The sequence below is a fragment of the Carcharodon carcharias genome, chromosome 16 (genome assembly GCF_017639515.1).
Source record: "Carcharodon carcharias isolate sCarCar2 chromosome 16, sCarCar2.pri, whole genome shotgun sequence".
Classification (NCBI taxonomy): Eukaryota; Metazoa; Chordata; class Chondrichthyes; order Lamniformes; family Lamnidae; genus Carcharodon; species Carcharodon carcharias.
The window spans coordinates 57399032-57417450 of record NC_054482.1 but is presented as its reverse complement, the minus strand read 5'-3'; the positions used below and the strand labels follow the sequence as shown (position 1 = coordinate 57417450).

Here is an 18419-nt window from a genome sequence, read left to right as displayed (position 1 = left end):
GGATGGGGGCGTTGGTGGAGCCAGCTCCTCCAGTGAGTTGTTTAATTGTCCACCACCATTCATGACTGGATGTGGCAGGACTGCAGAGCTTAGATCTAGTCTGTTGGATGTGGGATCGCTTAGCTCTATCAACCACTTGCTGCTTATGCTATTTGGCACGCAAGTAGTCCTGTTTTATAGCTTCACCAGGTTGACATCTCATTTTTAGGTATGCCTGCTGCTGCTCCTGGTATGCCCTCCTGCAATCTTCATTGAACCAGGGTTGACCCCCTGGCTTGATGGTATTGCTAGAGTGGGGGATATGCAGGGCCATGAGATACAGATTGTGTTCAAGTATGATTCTGCGGTTGCTGATGGCCCACAGCGCCTCATGGATGCCCAGCCTTGAGTTGCTAGATCTGTTCGAAATCTATCCCATTTAACACAGTGGTAGTGCCACTCAATACGATGGAGGGTATCCTCAGTGTGAAGGTGGGACTTCGTCTCCACAATGACTGTGCGATGGTCACTCCAACTGATACTGTCATGGACAGATGCATCTGTGGCAGGCAGGTTGGTGAGGATGAGGTCAAATATGCTTTTTCCCTCTTGTCGGTTCCCTCACCACCTGCCGCAGACCCAGTCTGGCAGCTATGCCATTTAACCGAACCACTCTTGATGGGCACTGAAGTCCTCCACCCAGAGTACATTTTGTGCCCTTGCCAGCCTTAGTGCTTCCTCCAAATGACGTTCAACATGGAGGAGCACAGATTCATCAGCTGAGGGATGGCAGTATGTGGTAATCAGCAGGAGGTTTCCTTGCCCATGTTTGACCTGATGCCGCGAGACTTCATGGGGTCCAGAGTTGATGTTGAGGCATCCAGGGCAACTCCCTCCTGACTGTATACCACTGTGCCCCCACCCCTGCTGGGTCTGTCCTGCCAGTGGGACAAGACATACTCAGGGATGGAGATGATGATGTCTGGACATTATCTGTAAGATATGATTCCGTGAGGATGACTATGTCAGGCTGTTGCTTGACTAGTCTGTGAGATAACTCTCCTAATTTTGGCACTGCCCCCAGATGTTAGTAAGGACGACTTTGCAGGGTCAACAGGGCTGAGTTTGCCATTATCGTTTCCGGTGCCTAGGTCAATGCCGGGTGGTCCATCCGGTTTCATTCCTTTTTGAGACTTTGTAGCAGTTTCCTACAACTGAGTAGCTTGCTAGGCCATTTCAGAGGGCATTTAAGAGTCAACCACACTGCTGTGGGTCTGGAGTCGCATGTAAGCCAGACTAGGTAACAATGGCAGATTTCCTTCCCTAAAGGACAATAGTGAACCAGATGGATGGCTTTTTTAAAAAAAAAATTTTTATTTCAACAATTGACAACGGTTTCATGGTCATATTAGACTTTTAATTCCAGGTTTTTATTGAATTCAAATTTTACCAAGTGCTGCTGTGGCAGGATTCGAACCCAGGTCCCCAGAGGATTACCCCGGGTCTCTGGGTTAATGCTCTGGGGACCTGGGTCCAAATCGTGCCATGGCAAATTGTGATTTTACCCAAGGCAAGTTTGCCACTACCTCCTTATAATCTCCAAGTGATTGGTTTGTTTCAATCAAATGTAATACCATATTCCCATGCTTGCATGAACAGGATCAAAAGAAGTAGATATAGAGTTTGAGGACTTTTAAATTCAGCAACAATTTAGAACATTACTTTGTAAAATTCCGACTTTGTTTGTAAGTTGCTCCTCTGTAACAGATAAAACAACCATTTTCAATTGCAATGTGCACAACAAACCTGTTCATTGTCTTTTATGTGCGAGCCTTCTGGTATTGCATCCAATCCTTTCTCCTCACCCGTGCGCTTACTAGCATCACAAAGAAATTCCACCACTTTATTCTCAGGTAGAAAATCAGGATTCCACAACAACTGGTCTTCATTCTCATATACTAGACATAGATTTTTATAAGATTCATTAGTGTACAGCTTTATCTAGGTCACACACTTGTGTTCACTACGCATTTTATTTTAAAAAAGGGCACCACTTTTATAAAAGATATGACAAATCCTTACGGCTTACAAAAAATCTTTGATATCTGAAGGAAAGATTAGGCGGATTAAAAACAAAGGGAGAGTTTTTTTATTTTTATTTCCCTACATCTTTTGTCTCCAAGTGGCAAATTATTATGACATAAAATTTTTCAAGTGATGGAAGAGCTGTGGTAGCTCACTCAAGTGACCGCTCTTCACATGCAAGCCTAGACAAAGGATGTCAGCAGGCTATTTGATAGGAGGAGTTATCAGTGTCACGTCCAATCCCTTTCTCCACACAGTTTTCAGGAAGTTGGATAACAATCAGGAGCAGGAACCTATGCTGACTTCCTCCTAGCCCCAAGATACCAAAGTTTATTGTAGTACCCCACTGTCACGAAAATACAGTAATTTTCATAATGTTATTGGGACTAATTGTAAAGTAGGAATAGTGGGGTTTGAATTGTCTGTGTTTGTGTCCGTGTGGGACTTAACTGAATTAAAGACAGCTGATCTGAAGACTTTGATGTATAAGAGAAGCTAGGTTTGAAATGCTAAATAAGTAAACATGGCTGAAGTTTTAGAATGAGGTGTAAAGGAAAATTTGCATTTTTTGATAAGCCAGAGTGGTTTGAATTTCAAAGGAGGGTGAAATGTTACATTCAGCTAGAAGAAGCCAAACAGTGTTTATTTTTCCCAAAGCTCACTTTGGGAAATTGGTACTATGATACTATAGTACAGTAGTATATGCTATGATACTATTAGTTTAGTAGTATATGCTATGATACTATTATAGTAGTATACTATAATAGTGATTTGTAAACCTATGTATGTGCTTTAAATTATTTCTTTTATTAATAAATGTTTAATTTTGTTTTGTAAAAAAAACCTGAGACTCGGTCGACTTATTATTACTGAATTCAAGGAATGCATCTCTAAATAAAAATACAAATTGCAAAACAGCTGTGGCAGTTGTTTCAAGTTCCCCTCTGGGATTTGAGCAGCTTAGCATTTGCTATCCGTTGTGCCACACCATCCAAGCAGAGGTCAGCTAACACCACAAACCAGGACTCAAACCAGAAACCTCTTTGGTCGCATGACTCAAGGGCACAGACAATGAATACTGAGGTTTATCAAGCAGAGGGGTTAATTTTGAATTTTGCTAGTACAGATCAGATGAATTCAGTTGCTTGTAACATCTTCGATTTTAGCTTTTATGGTTGTCATACTTAGCTTCAAGAGTCTAAATAAAATTTGGTCATTCTTATTCCAAATTGCTAAAGATGGTAGCTTTGAATAGGAATGTATGGACATCAGATGTAAACAGAATTAAACACATTTGTGATATCTCCACAGTAGAATAGCCTGCCACTACTCATAATCCAAGCTTGAGTGAATTACTCAAAGGTTGGTGACAGCTATGGAATCATACCTATATTTAAACAATGACTCCTGCTGGGGTATGCAAAAATATATACACTTGAATTTTTGGAAACATGTACAAATTCTAAGCAAAGTTGGAACATCTGTGGATTACCATTCCAAAAGTACTACTGGCACTAAAGATTACTGGTGGCATAATGGTAGGTGGTTTCTTCCACAACTTAGGGCTCAAAACAGATGTCACAGTACTGTGTTAATAACACAATGGTAACAATTTCTGTGGAAAATAACTTTCTCTGAAAAGGTTAGGGAATAAAAGGCTAGTTCAGAATGTCTAAATTCTGCTGGGAAATATTTAATCTGGTTGGGTCAGGGAGAACATTGTTCATAATATGAGTCACTCCACTTAGATCCATGAAGTGAGAGCAACCAATAGCAATACTAACAGTGTAATGAATTTCAATACCAGACAATAAGATAGTTTACATGGTGTGAAACACACAGGATATAGAGACAGCATTCATTGTTTTCCACATCAATGTTCGGTGTGAGAAACCAATTGCTGGAATTACTGGCATATTTTTCCTTACAGAATATAGCCATAATTGGTAACTATGAAACCTGGCAGGATAATAATAATTGATCTGAAGAGTAGTTGAAAAGTCATAAAAGATTACACAGGCTGTTTCACAAAACAAGGGTGCAGGTTTATTTTAGTCCTTTAGTTTTGTATATGCTCTAAAATTAGAAAGGTTGAAAAGAAACTTTCTGCTATCTACAAGCATTATAACTAGAACACAGTTTACAATGCTGAGTCTAATAGACAACTGGTTCCCTCACCCAATGCAGACTTACACATTTCATCTTTGCTCAGACTTTACAATTTTAAAGAGCTTACCTTTTTCATTCTCTTTGTATTTATAAAAGCCTACAGGAACTTCAGCCTGGTATTGGGATCCCACCATGATCTCCTGAAAAGCAAGACCAACCATTTTTATGATCAGCATTTGGAAACTAGTGTTATATTAAGCAATTCCTTTTAAGTTGCTATTATATTGCACTTACAAGGCTGGCAGTCGGTAAGATACAGTAAAATATGGGTCTTCCCGCCTGCTGGCCTTGGAAAATCTGACAAGTTTACTTTGATATTGTTGCTGACTGCAGGGGACCCATGAGTCAGAAGTCGGTGGCACTAGCACTACACTAGAACAATACAAAAGCACCTGCAATTAGCTGAGATTTTAAAAGTCTTAATAAAAAACTTATCTAAACTCAATTTATGTAACATCTATTAACATTTTTACATTTAAGCTTAAATATCATTTAAAGGAGAGAGTGATAACATATTCAACTTTATTTTCCCAATAATAAAAGCAAAGGTATATATATATATATATATATATATATATATGAGCTGCCTCAGAACAGGGAAGAGGAAGAATACACTGACCGTTAAAAAATCTTGCCTATTGTAGATTAGCTAAAACTGAAAGTGTGACAAGGAATAATGCGAGTTACTAGTTGACTTAGATTAATGGAGGTTGTTGGGAAATGTTGCTTGCCAATTGTCAACCCAAGCCTAGTGGTCATCCAGATCTGTCACAGATTTGCTTGGGCTGCATCATTGTCAGGAGTTGTGAATGGAACTTAACATTGCAATCATCAATGAACAGACTTATTCCTGACTTTATTATAGAGGGAAGGCAACTGCTTAAAACAGCTTAAAATGGTTGGATTGGGATGTGCCCCTCAAGTACTGCTGCAGTGATACGCTGACAACCACAACTATTTTCGTGCCAGGTATGACTCTAACCATTGGACATTTTTCCCTTTGACCATGGCCATCAATTTTGCCAAGACTCCGCCTGGTATCTAATGCTGCCTTCATGGTCGTGGGGCAGGTAATATAACCTCTCAGCTTTTGTGTCCAAGTTTCGGGCAAGGCTATGAAGAGATCTGCAGCTGAAACAATTACAGTAAAGAGAAACACCTTAGTCTGGATTAAATGTCAGTAGCAGGGACTGCAGTAGAACCTGCATCAATTTAGTCGGGGCTCCCCTCCAGAAGTAAATGAACTATCCAGGTGTCGGGCCATCTCTGGGACAGAAATCCTGCCTGTCTTCATTGCTGGCAGGAAAACTGAGTGGTGGCTGTTGCTGGTAATGCTGTAAGGCCTTCACTGGAAGGAGAGGGGTGATGATTGGTGGGAGTTGGGGTGGGGAGGGGCTGGCAAAAATCACCCTCACCTGGTGCTGAGTCCCTCAATCAGGCACAGGGCGCCTGACGAGGGAATCCCTCTGGTAGGCTGCTAGGGGGCCTTTGGGGGGCATGGGTAAGCCATGCAACTCTTTCGAGTACAAACCCGTTTCCATCTGTTTCAGATGAAGTTACATTGTTTCATAGTTTTGCCATTGTGAGATTTGAATTCTTGATACTCTTTTGAGTAAACCTGTTTCCATCTGTTTCAGATGAAGTTACATTGTTTCATAGTTTGCCATTGTGAGATTTGAACTCTTGATCATGGGGTTACAAACCCAGTACCATAACCACTTGGCTATTTAGGCCAAGCATGCAACTCGCACTTAATCCCTGAGCTGGGATGGGCTCTGGGATAATTGGCGTCAATTGGCTCATTATTGGTATCGGCCCCTCCTGCCTCAGGCTTAATCGCAGGAGGTTTTCCCCACTGCCAGCACAGACTTGCGGCCTCTCCTGCAATTATGTGGACCCAACCACCATATTCCCTGGCATGACGGGCTGGATTAAGCTCCACCCCATATTTAAGGAATCCTAATCAATTTACTTGGGGTTACAGAACACAAAAATGTACATAAAATCTCTTCAATGCTTTTTTCTCTATCACACAGCTTCCCTTTTTAAAAAAACATTGAATAGGATTTTAAAATCTGATCTTCTGATTCTCCAAATTGTGAAATGCCTTCAAGCAGAAACTGCTAGAATGATACACCAGCCCAGCGAGCTACTGGTCCAACTATACTGAAGTGTGCTGGAAATTAAGGCATGCTGCACATTCTCAGACTCCACAATCTAAATTCAGCTCTTGGAATCAACATTTTCATCCAATGCTCTGATTCTAAGTCCAGCCTTTTGAGAGAGGCTGAACCATTCAAATGGAAGGCACAAAAGGAATTTGATTGATTACATTTAAATCATGTTTATTGTGATGTATGTCTTTCTTTCCATTTTAAAAATGTTTAAGTCCTTATTCTGGACATCAGAAATTACAATCCCTACAAATAATAAAACAAAAATGAAAACATTTTGAGAAATAATCTAAATAAATTATAGGAATCTGGTGCTGTCATTAAGTTACTAGCTATTGTGTATGATCCAGGCTGTTAATAGTTCAATGTGATCCCTTTAACAATGAAAATTCCCACCACAGCATTATTTACAGGAATAGCAGGTACTTACAAATATTCAATGATACACATGCCCCACGTACCAAGTTTAATACATGACAGATAGATGTACTATGATATCAAAAGCAAGAGTTTCAATTCACATGTAGGTAGAATACACTATATTGTAGAATTTGATCCTAGATAGAATTTAATTTGGACCTTTGAGATTAGACATAAAATATGGCCATGTGGGAAGACCAATATACACCACATAGCATAACTATATTAGTGTAATGGAGGCATCAAGCAGAAACAAAGGACTCATTATGCTGGTTCATGCACATTTTAACAGTCTTGCATTTAGCATTCGTGGAGGCTAGAAAGAAAGTCAGCTGTAGCTGGAGCATTACATAGGAACAGTGGAGAAGAAAACAATTGGGAGAATAAGAAAATGTTTTGTATCATCAGAAACATATTTCCAATTTAACAGTACATTTAAGCCAAATAGGTATTGAGCGAAAAATACTGAAACACAATGGTACCTTTTTCCAGTCTTCTGAGGGCACATAATCTTCATCATCATCAGATTCTTCTTCCCCTTCATTGCCTATGAATGTTAACAGGTCAATTTTCTGCCTAGAGTTAGTTATGAAATATATAGAGTTCTGATTTATAGAAATCATTTGAGATTTTATCATGAGACAACTGATTTACAACTTCTATTTTTGAACAAGAGTTTTTTTTTAATACTTGGCACAAAACTTACACTTTCTACTCTTTTGCATTTATATAGGTGCCACAGTTTCAATCTATGAATGTTCATTTAGGATTTTGCAACTTTAACTGCCAATGCATCAGCACTGTACCATGTACCAACTCATGGTACACTTTGTTCAGGACAGAATTACACCACTTCCTGTGAACTCTGATTTAGATGCTGGCATATTAACCTTTACAGTTTTGACTTGATTGGTTTAAAACAAATGCTTCACAAATTGGATTTTTCAGTCAGAGACCAATCATTTTCCAAATTGTTCTGACGGCCAACTAGTTTGGCATAAATACAACAAGGATTAATAGGGAGTGAAAAGGAGAAAACAATTTGAGATTTACTTAATTTTATTTGGGCCATTACTATGTAGACAAATGGCAATAATGACAAATATAGAAATCCAAAACTGAAGATGGGCATCCCAAGAGGGTTTTAGACACACACAGGCGGTCACATTTAGTCATGAATAATTGATGCCAGTTTATCAGAAGGCATTGGTAATAAAGTTATTAAAGGTGCATTAGGTCTATTAAAGGGAAGCACAGAACCATACAGGTGCGCTTTGTGGTTATATGAACTACAGTGAAAGACTGGTCAGAAATAAAGGGAATAGCTTGTTTACAATGCAAGTTTATCTACTTATTAACTCCGGCACAAATGCAAAAAATCTCAAATTAATTTAAAAAGCTGATAGCTAACTTCAATGTTACCAAGTCCTCAAACGTGAAAGAAAATTCAGGGGCTCTGAACTCCAAAATGGCAATGATTGCCAACTTCAACTTAAAGTAGCAGCAACTTTTATATGAAAATTGTGTAGCCTGAAGTTTAATTAAGCCCTTCACTGTGGCATTGGTGGTTAATATCTGGTTCTTAACTCACATTATTGAAAACCCGTTGATATCAATCACTCAGTAAAAGTGAAAACTATAGTCACATATGCTACTGATCTTTAGCCAACTGTATTGAGCACATTACTCCATTATTAGAATCAATGTCACCCATTAATGACACCCCAAGTTTAACTAATGGGCAATGTCACTTAAACTTTTGCCCCAAGTGCAAGTTATTGGAACAGTTCTCAGCTGTTGCAAAATCTTAGTTACTCCAGCAATAACAGAGGCTGAAATAGCTGCTGGGAATATTTTTGGCAATGGGAGAAGGTGCTTAAGTTGGCTACTTTCACATACATGCACAAAGAAGTATACCTATGTCTAAGTATTTACATCTGCGTGGACGGATCATCTCTTGTACATCTTGTGAGGTAATCAATGGTGCAAGGTCATCGTTAGAAGACAGAGTTTCATCATCTGGTCCACGTGAGTTTTTTGGTATTTCTTGCTGTAGAAATCATAAAAGATATCCAAAACACAGCTCAGTCAATTCAAAGTCTTATGAACAAAGGATCAAAAAAAAGTTTATAAAAATTCTTATGCAACTTTGGGTGCACACAATAGAACCAATTTGTGAAAGGCATATGAAAGCATAATTCATTTAAAGTTAATGCTGTCCTGATTAAAACGGCAACAGTAGATGAAGAGGAGAACTTTGTTTTGGCTAGCAGAATTGGGGTCCAAACAGTTGTGAGAAGAAAATTCACTGCTCATTATAGGAAACTGTACCATCCAACTCAATTAATTGGATGAAAAAGTTTCCATCATGTGTACATCTAAATTTCATAAATTTTGAAGTTTTACAAAGATTTTAAGAACACTCTGTATGAATCAAAGTTGAAAACCTACACGAAAATTACCATAGTTACTTCAAAGACTGAGACTTGGGGTGCTTTTCTTTAAAAAGAGGGGAAGAAACACATACAACAGTTCCAAGTATGTTATCAACTTCAAAAATATAAAATACTTTGCCTGCTTTTACTTTTTAATTCCCCTCAGTTGTATTTCTATATCCTTTCCTTGCCCTTTACAAATGGGTTTATAATCTTCTGTTGCCAACTTCCTGTGTTCAGCTTTTCATTTATAAATATACACATAATTAGGAACAAGCAAGGGTCATCATACTCAAGAAAGTTCACCTCTTCTCCAGAGATTAACTATTTCAATAAGCTTCAGTGTCAGAGCACTAAGTTAGGTCTATGTTGCAAGTTCCAAGTATAAGACCCGAGGATTGATGTGATATGAATTTTGAAACTCAGCTCTGCACTGAACAGAATAGTGAGTCTGTGCACAGCCAGAGCAACAACATTTGGTCGTGCCCAAAAACAATGATTATGTTACCCCCAATTTCATTTGGCGAAAATCCTGGATCAGCCATGAGCTAAGCAAGACAGGCAGATCATAGCACAGACATATCAAGACAGGTGCTGGAGAAGCAAGGTTGGGTATCAACATAGACATGAAAGCAGACCCAGCCACTTGATGTTACATAGGGAAAACATATATACGTATATTAGCTATAGTAAAAAAAGGATCCCAGGATGGATCTTTGAGGAAGTTTAGAGGTACCAAGCAGGGGGGAGAGAACATCTGTTTGCAGTGATGAGCTAGCGCAGTTGCATTCTTTGTGAAGGTTTTTCTCCCTCAACAATCCATCTATTCTATTCAGTGTGAACATGATCCTTGAATGGTTTGCTAAGGCACACATCTAAAAAGGTTGAATTCTGGGCATTAGACCCCCTGAGATAACTTCAATTTGGGTGTTATTTCTTCAAAGGCACCTCCTGATCTCATTGGTTATATGGAATCTGAATATGTTCCACAATAATAAAGCGTTCTTTTTGTAGGGCCTTGGGATGCAAATTCCCCATTATTGATCCACAACTACACTCCTCACTCACCCATCCACAGTCATACATACAAATTCCTGCCGGAAATTTGATTTTTGGCATGGTTTTACGTTTGAAAATTACAATAGGCTTTAATTTTGTTCCTAAGATAAAAGCAAAAAACTCTGGATGCTGGAAATCTGAAACAAAATAAAAATACCTGGAAAAACTCAGCAGGTCTGACAGCATCTGGAGAGAGGAAATGAGTTAATGTTTCGAGTCCGTATGACTCTTCAACAGAACTAAGGAAAAATAGAACAGAGGTGAAATATAAGCTGGTTTAAGGGGGGGTGGGACAAATAGAGCTGGATAGAGGGCCAGCGATAGTTGGAGATTGCCAAAAGATGTCATAGACAAAAGGACAAAGAAGGGTTGATATTAGCTAAGAAATGTGCTAATAGGTGACATTAAGGGTAGAAAGCAGGATGAGCAAGGTCCAGATAGCCCTAGTGGGGGTGGGGTGGGGGGTGGGTTGGGTTGGGGGGGGGGGGGGGGGGGGGAGAAATCGAAAAAGGCTAAAAGGTAGAGATAAGACAGTGGATGGAAATACATTTAAAAATAATGGAAATAGGTGGGGATGGAGAAGAGAGTTCATGATCTAAAATTGTTGAATTTTGTTCTGTTGAAGAGTCATACAGTCTCAAAACGTTTAACTGTGTTCCTCGCCGCAGATGCTGTCAGACCTGCTGAGTTTTTCCAGGTATTTTTATTTTTGTTTTTAATTTTGTTCCATTGGCCATGCAGGCTAGTAACACAGCTCATGTCCTGCGATTTTCACTTGAACTGCTTTTGAACCTTTCCGCTCCAGTTTGGTTGCTGAGCATGTCAAATTCATGGCTGTATCATCCATATTGCTGATGCGACTTAATGGGTACCTGTTTTTGTCATTTTCTGATGAAGAATTGTTGGAAACTAGTAATTTCGTCAGAGGTCTTTTGGTAGTATCTTGGTCTTCTGTTGCAACACTAGACATTTTCGTCAAGTTAAGCAGGTATACCAACTAGCGGATGCTCTAAAGTCTTTGCTGGACTCGGGGGTTTGTTTTGGCCCACTTAAATGCATATATACACATTGCATTTCTGGTGAAGATGTAACCAATGACGATTTGAGGGCCCGTTCCGGTACATGCTTCTCAAGAGCAGGCCAGTGGTTGGTCCCTGTTCTCATGGCGCATTTGGTCTTGGGCATCTTCCTCCTTCTTCCATTAGTATTTCATTAACATCGAATTCCCTTGCTGCAGCAGTTATTTGACATGTTAGCAAATATTACAGCTTTTAGCTTCATATGAAACCAGCTTCATAATTCGTTCTTTTTGCCGGAGGACCCATTTTTGTTTGTCATTTGTCAGGTACGTTATGCTGCGTGGGTGTGTGTCTTAAATTCCCATGCACCAACTTAAGGTGAGCAAAACATGCATTTCTGAGATGAAAAATTGAGGCCAACTCCTAATATGCTGGTATAATTTCTTATCATAAAACGGGGCCAACTTATATGCCAAGTGTAAGCCTGAACCTGAATTTTGCCGTCAAAGAAATGGGGTCAGCTTGCATGCCGGGTTGACTTATAAATCACAATCTATACTATCCGTAATAATGACTGAAACTGCTGATGCAGTAAGGTCATGTGAAATAGCAATCTGAAGAGCAAGACTTTGGAGAGTTTGTAACAAGGATGAGGTTGAGTAATGATAAGAGCAAAGAAATCAAAGACTAGTACAGTTACATTCCTACATAGACAACCTAAGTTTGGAAGGACAAAAATCTAGAATGGCATTTTTTAATGAATGGTTGGACACTCACTTTATTAAAAACCCCAGTAACACTGGAACCACAAGTGCTTCAAAGAAATTCCTAGCTCTGGCCACCAGGGCTAGTTACGTGGATAACGTTGTTCCCAAAACTTTTAACTAACCTGATTTAGATTTAAGACGGGTAGATCCTCTGCCTCTGGAACTTCACTACTTCCACTATTTTCTTCGTTATCTCCTTCATCTCCATCATCATCCTCCTCTGCTTCATCATCCTCATCTTCATCATCATCGTCATCATCATCGTCTTCCTCATCAGGGAATGGAACAGTTTTACCATAACCATACAAATTTAATAAATCTTGGATTGGCATTTCACCTTCCTAAAAAAAGCAAAACATGAGAGATGTCCACTTAAAAGAAGCGACTATTTTCTAAAAGGCTGACACAAGAAATAACCACTGTGTTTCATCAACATTGCTTGAGACAATTCAACAGCTGCGGACACCCAAAGTTTCACTTTTCTTTTATGAAATCAATCAAACTGGGGCTGGGGGAGAAGGCCGGAGGGGAAATATGAGAGACTGCTTAAAAATAGTTCGAAGTCTAATACTAAGCCACAGATAAGGTGATCCCAGGTCACAGCTAGTGCTTTAAAAAAAGGTGTGTCTTCCTTATCACAGAATCACAGTGCAGAAGAGGCCCTTCGGCCATCGAGTCTGCACCGGCACATGAGAAACACCTGACCTAACCACTTAATCCCATTTACCAGCACTTGGCCCACAGACTTGAATGTTATGACGTGCCAAGTGCTCATCCAGGTACTTTTTAAAGGATGTGAGGCAACCCACCTCCACCACCCTCCCAGGCAGTGCATTCCAGACAGTCACCACCCTCGGGGTAAAAAAGTTTTTCCTCACATTCCCCCTAAACCACCTGCCCCTCACTTTGAACTTGTGTCCCCTTGTGACTGACTCTTCAACTAAGGGGAACAACTGCTCCCTATCCATGCCGCTCATAATATTGTACACCTTGATCAGGTCGCCCCTCAGTCTTCTCTGCTCCAACGAACACAACCCAAGTCTATCCAACCTCTCTTCATAACTTAAATGTTTCATCCCAGGCAACACCCTGGTGAATCTCCTCTGCACCTCCTCCAGCGCAATCACATCCTTCCTATAATGTGATGACCAGAACTGCATCCTTCCTATAATGTGATGACCAGAACTGCACACAATACTCCAGCTGTGGCCTCACCAAGGTTCTATGCAACTCCAACATGACTTCCCTACTTTTGTAATCTATGCCTCAATTGATCAAGGCAAGTGACCCATATGCCTTTTTCACCACCCCCTAACATGCCCCTCCACCTTCAGAGACATATGGACACACACGCCAAGTTCCCTTTGTTCCTCGGAACTTCCTAGTGTCATGCCGTTCATTGAATACTTCCTTGTCAAATTGTTCCTCCCAAAGTGTATCACCTCACACTTTTCAAGGTTAAATTCCATCTGCCACTTATCTGCCCATTTGACCATCCTGTCTATATCTTCCTGTAGCCCAAGGCACTCAACCTCACTGTTAACCACCCGGCCATTCTTTGTGTCATCCGCAAACTTACTAATCCTACCCCACCACATATCATCTATGTCGTTTATGTAAATAACAAATAATAGGGGAGCCAGCACAGATCCCTGTGGTACGCCACTGGACACTGGCTTCCAGTCACTAAAGCAGCTTTCTGTCATCACCCTCTGTCTCTTACAACTAAGCCAATTTTGAATCCACCTTATCAAATTACCCTGTTTCCCACGTGCATTTGCCTTCTTTATAAGTCTCCCATGTGGGACCTTGTCAAAGGCTTTGCTGAAATCCATATAAACTACATCAATTGCACTACCCTCATCTACACACCTGGTCGTTTCCCCAAAAAATTCAATCAAATTTGTTAGGCATGACCTCCCTCTTTCAAAGCCATGCTGACTATCCCTGATCAAACCTTGCCTCTCCAAGTGGAGATAGAGTCTCTCTTTCAGAATTTTCTCCAATTGTTTCCCTACCACTGATGTGAGACTCTCTGGCCTGTAGTTCTCTGGCTTATCTCTACAACCCTTCTTAAATAGCGGAACCAGATTAGCTGTTCTCCAGTCCTCTGGCACCTCCCCCGTGGCCAGAGAGGAATTAAAAATTTAGGTCAGAGCCCTTGCGATATCCTCCCTTGCCTACCTCAGCAGTCTGGGACACAAATCATCCGGACCTGGAGATTTGTCCACTTTTAAGCCTGCCAACACCTCCAATACCTTGTCACTCCCTATATCAATTTGCTTAAGAACCTCGCAGTCTCTCTCCCTGAGTTCGATACCTTCATCCTCATTCTCTTGGGTGAAGACGGATGTGAAGTATTCATTCAACACTCTAGCGATGTGCTCTGGCTCCACCCATTGATTGCCCCCTCGCTCCTTATGGGCCCTACTCTTTCATTGGTTATCCTTTTCCCATTGATATACTTATGGAACATCTTGGGATTTTCCCTTTTACCAGCCAGAGCTTGCTCATATTCCCTCTTTGCTCTCCTAATTGCTTTCTTTAGCTCCAGCTTGCACTTTCTGTACTCCACTAAAGCCTCCGCTGATTTGCTTCCCTTGTACCTCTTCAGCATTCGACTGATGACCTCAGGAGCGCACTGCCCTACACAGTTCCCATTCAGTCTGAGCTGGAAGGTCAGGTGAGAAAGGACAGCTGGATTTCCAGATAAGTAACGAGGAGCGGTGTGGCAATATGACTCGAATTCCATTCTGCAAAAGTTCCATTGTGACTCCAGAACCATAGAAACGTGGCCAATGTTCAATTGCCCTCTGAATTGGCCTTGCAAGCCACTCTGTTTGGGGCAATTGGGAAGAGAAGTAAATGCTGACCTCGATAGTGATGTCCATTTGCCATGAACAAGTAAAAACCTAGCCTCTGACATGCTCTTGTAAGCACAATATTTATGTCGCTGGTTCAGTAAGCTTATGGTCAATGGTAACCCCCCAGAATGTAGATGGTAGAAGATTCAGGAAGGTGATTAGACCCTCTCTGTTTGGAGGTGGTCATTGCCAGGCATTTAAGTGGCATTAATGTGGCTTGGACTCAGCAGTCTAAGTGTTATCCAGGTCTTGCTCTACACAGGTTTGGACTACTTCATTATAATGGAACTAAATACAGCAATCAGCGAACATCCCCACAACTGACCTTATGCTGGAGGAAGGTCACCTGAAGACTACTGGGCCTAGGATGCTGCCCCAAAGAACTCGTGCAGTATCATCTGGGAGCGAACTGAAAATATTGGGTTCGACTGTGATGTGCATCCACATCTGAATAACTTATCAATCTACTTCTAGGATCATACATGGACAACTTGGGCAAGGTACAAGGGGGATGCCAACATGTTGCCAGATCACCAGTGCCTTCAGTACAGGCAGAGATTCAAACTACTCTTGGTATTCCTTAGAGACTAGACTGAACCTCTCACAAGTGAATCCCACTTTCCAGGTCATCTTTGGGGCCCAATATCTAGCCTTAAAGTAGGGAGACTCAGAGGTGGCATTAATAAAGGCCCATGTTAAATGAACTATACTCATGACCTGTCACATGCACTTCTTCAACATTCCAAGTCTGAATGACAGTTTATTGAGAAATGTCAAATGTAAATAAAAATCTTTTTGCAGTTGTTAAGGGACTGAATAGAGAAACATTTGTAGTAAATCTCACCAAGCTTTCACAAAAGCAAAGTACTGCAGATGCCCGAAGTAAAAACAGAAAGTGCTTGAAATACTCAAGCACATGGTAGGTCAGGTAGGATTTGTGGAGAGAGATGTTGCCTGACCTGATTATTTCTAGTATTTTCAGTTTTTATTTCACTATACATTCATCTTGATTCATTATCACTCCTGCTAACAAATAAGGTACACTATATGTGCCTTATTAGCAAACGACAATTATCGTATTAAGGGCTGATCAACTCTCTGTTCTTAAGCTTGTACTTATGCCCCTTCAGCATAACTCGTAGGAACAATTCCAGATCATGTGGGGAATCTTACCATCTTAGTTTCTGGCACAATAATAGACCTATCTTCGGGTTGTGAACCTGATCTCTCCATTATAGGCTCTTCTGGTTGCTCTTTACCAGAGCAAACTAATGAAGAATCCACCTCCCAGGCCAATTAAGGGGGGTTGGGAGGGATGTGGCCATTCTGTTTAAAAGGAACCATGGCATGTTTCAAAAAGTTCAGAAGCACTTGGATTTTGCAGGCTGCAGCATCCACTCCCACCTCCTCTGCTGTTACTGGTCCACTTGAGGGAACTAAAGGGCTGCAGTGAGATGAGTTCCATGGACAGGAGGAGGGGGACAGCCTTTCCAATCAAACAGACCTGGATGAGAGCGGCTGAGGAAGTGAGAACGCGGTACTTCCAACCTTGAGACCTTGCACCAAGAGGATCCAGTACCTCAGGAGGACATGACAGGAGAGTGCCATAATTTCAGGTGCCAATACCCAGACTATGAGTTCCTGGCACTCCCTTGCAGAGCATGCTACAGATCAACATCCTCTATAGCTACACTCATAACCTCTCCCTACAGACACATCACAACCCCATCTGAGTATCCAACACTCCGCTTACCCTAAGCCTAGTTCCCTCTCACATCTTTGCCTATTAATGACCTTCCAAAAATGTTGTCCTTACCTCCTGTCCACAAAAGCTATTACAATGACACACACCTCCTTGCTTTCTCTTCTTGCAGAAGACAGCGCACAACTTGGCAGGGTGAGACAAGGAGAGTTCATCTCCAAGACAGGCACTTTGTCAGCCACTGGCAATGCACACCCAACCGTTCCACTGAGAGGGAGGTCTTGTTCAAGGAGGCTGCAGATGTCAGCAATGACCTCAGAGTCTGGGTCTCTTGAGACACGAGTGCTTTAGGCATGTCATGAGAGCTGACCCTTTGCCTGTTTCAAGTTGATCTCAGTATCCATTTTTATCTGCCATATGGCTGAGAAGGCAGATGGTGTTGCTCCTGCTGATACATTTGCCTCCTGCCCATAACTCTCAGCAGAGATGGATGGTGGCGCTGCATAAGCTGTTCACATGCAGGGAAGGGCGGCTGAAGGTGGGTAAAGTGATTGACAGGCAAGGTGCCATCCAACAAGTTGGCAATCACCAGTTGAACAGTGAAAGCACTATCGCTTTGAACACCAGCCTCCCACCTGGTCAAGGTTGGAGCTTTTCAACATAACTGATCAGAACCTTCCCAGCTTGACAGCTTCACTGAAAAAATTCTTCGAGGTGCACATGCCTTCTCCAACCTTCCAGGCTGCAGAAACAGCATGCAACTCCTGAGCTGTTGGAATAAGGGAATCAATGTACAAAAATCACGAATTGCCCCTTAAGTACTTAAACTGGCTTCCCGCCAGACCCACAGGAGTTTCCTGCTGCTTCTGTCCTGGAAAGCAAGAGGGTGGGATCACCTTGGGATACTGACTACGCATCATTTTCTACAATTTTCCCAACTCGCAGGCTCAGAAACATGCCTCCAATGGCTTGAGAAAATTCCATTCCCAGTGTTTTTTTTGCCTATCTGAACAGCAAGCTAGCAATTTGACCTCTACCTTTCTCCATCTTAGGCTTAACCTGTAAGGCTACCAATTAAACTGATTACTGCCACTGCCCCATGCTTGGGGCCAGCAAGAAACTACCTTCTGCTGTTTTTCAAACAAAAAAGGTGATCCAGAACTAATTAACCTCAACAAGAGGCTCGCAAGAATTAAGTCAGAAATACATAATCACCCAATTACTTGCCTGGAATAAGTTAATGGTTCATATGATCTCAGGCTGCAGTGATATGCAAGTAGCACTATATCACAAACTGGTTTGTTTGGCTCAATGTATATTTTCCAGCCTTCCTGGTCAGAGAATTTAGTACCCGCGAATAAAGTTTAAAGGCAACAGTTTAATATAACTCATCCAAGATCATTACTGATGAAATAGGTAGAAAATCCAAAATGTGATAATGGAGAAGTTAGAAAAATGTTGGTGCATGGGAAAATTGCAATAAACTTTGCTTTTTGACATCTTTGTCTGTAATAAATCATCTCCAAAATCTAAATTTGTCAAGCATTTTCCTACCTACCCAGGCTCTTTGGTATATAGATATATTTGGTACTTAAAAGCCTTTTGAAATTAAAAGTTCTACTTTCTTCATATTACAGCAGATAAATTCTGAGGTATTCAAATGCACTATACAAAAATTAGCAGAGTTAGCCCAATTAGGCAACTAGGAACAGAACAGCTGAGATCAAAGCAGTATCAAGAAAGTAG

At 41.1% G+C, this 18419-nt stretch overlaps 1 protein-coding gene across 5 annotated transcripts in view; it reads right to left on the bottom strand.

Moving 5' to 3' along the window:
• LOC121289392 (mesoderm induction early response protein 1-like) overlaps positions 1 to 18419 on the bottom strand; it is a 51828-nt gene that overhangs the window by 13801 nt on the left and 19608 nt on the right. For 4 of the 5 annotated variants that reach the window (XM_041208780.1, XM_041208782.1, XM_041208785.1 and 1 more), the window contains 5 exons: positions 12230 to 12448; positions 8745 to 8877; positions 7310 to 7374; positions 4301 to 4373; positions 1786 to 1937 (listed from right to left, as the gene is read on the bottom strand). In XM_041208780.1, the coding sequence (XP_041064714.1) occupies positions 1786 to 1937; positions 4301 to 4373; positions 7310 to 7374; positions 8745 to 8877; positions 12230 to 12448 (642 nt within the window). The remainder of the gene's footprint in view (positions 1 to 1785; positions 1938 to 4300; positions 4374 to 7309; positions 7375 to 8744; positions 8878 to 12229; positions 12449 to 18419) is intronic. The other variant, XM_041208781.1, reaches the window with a different exon arrangement.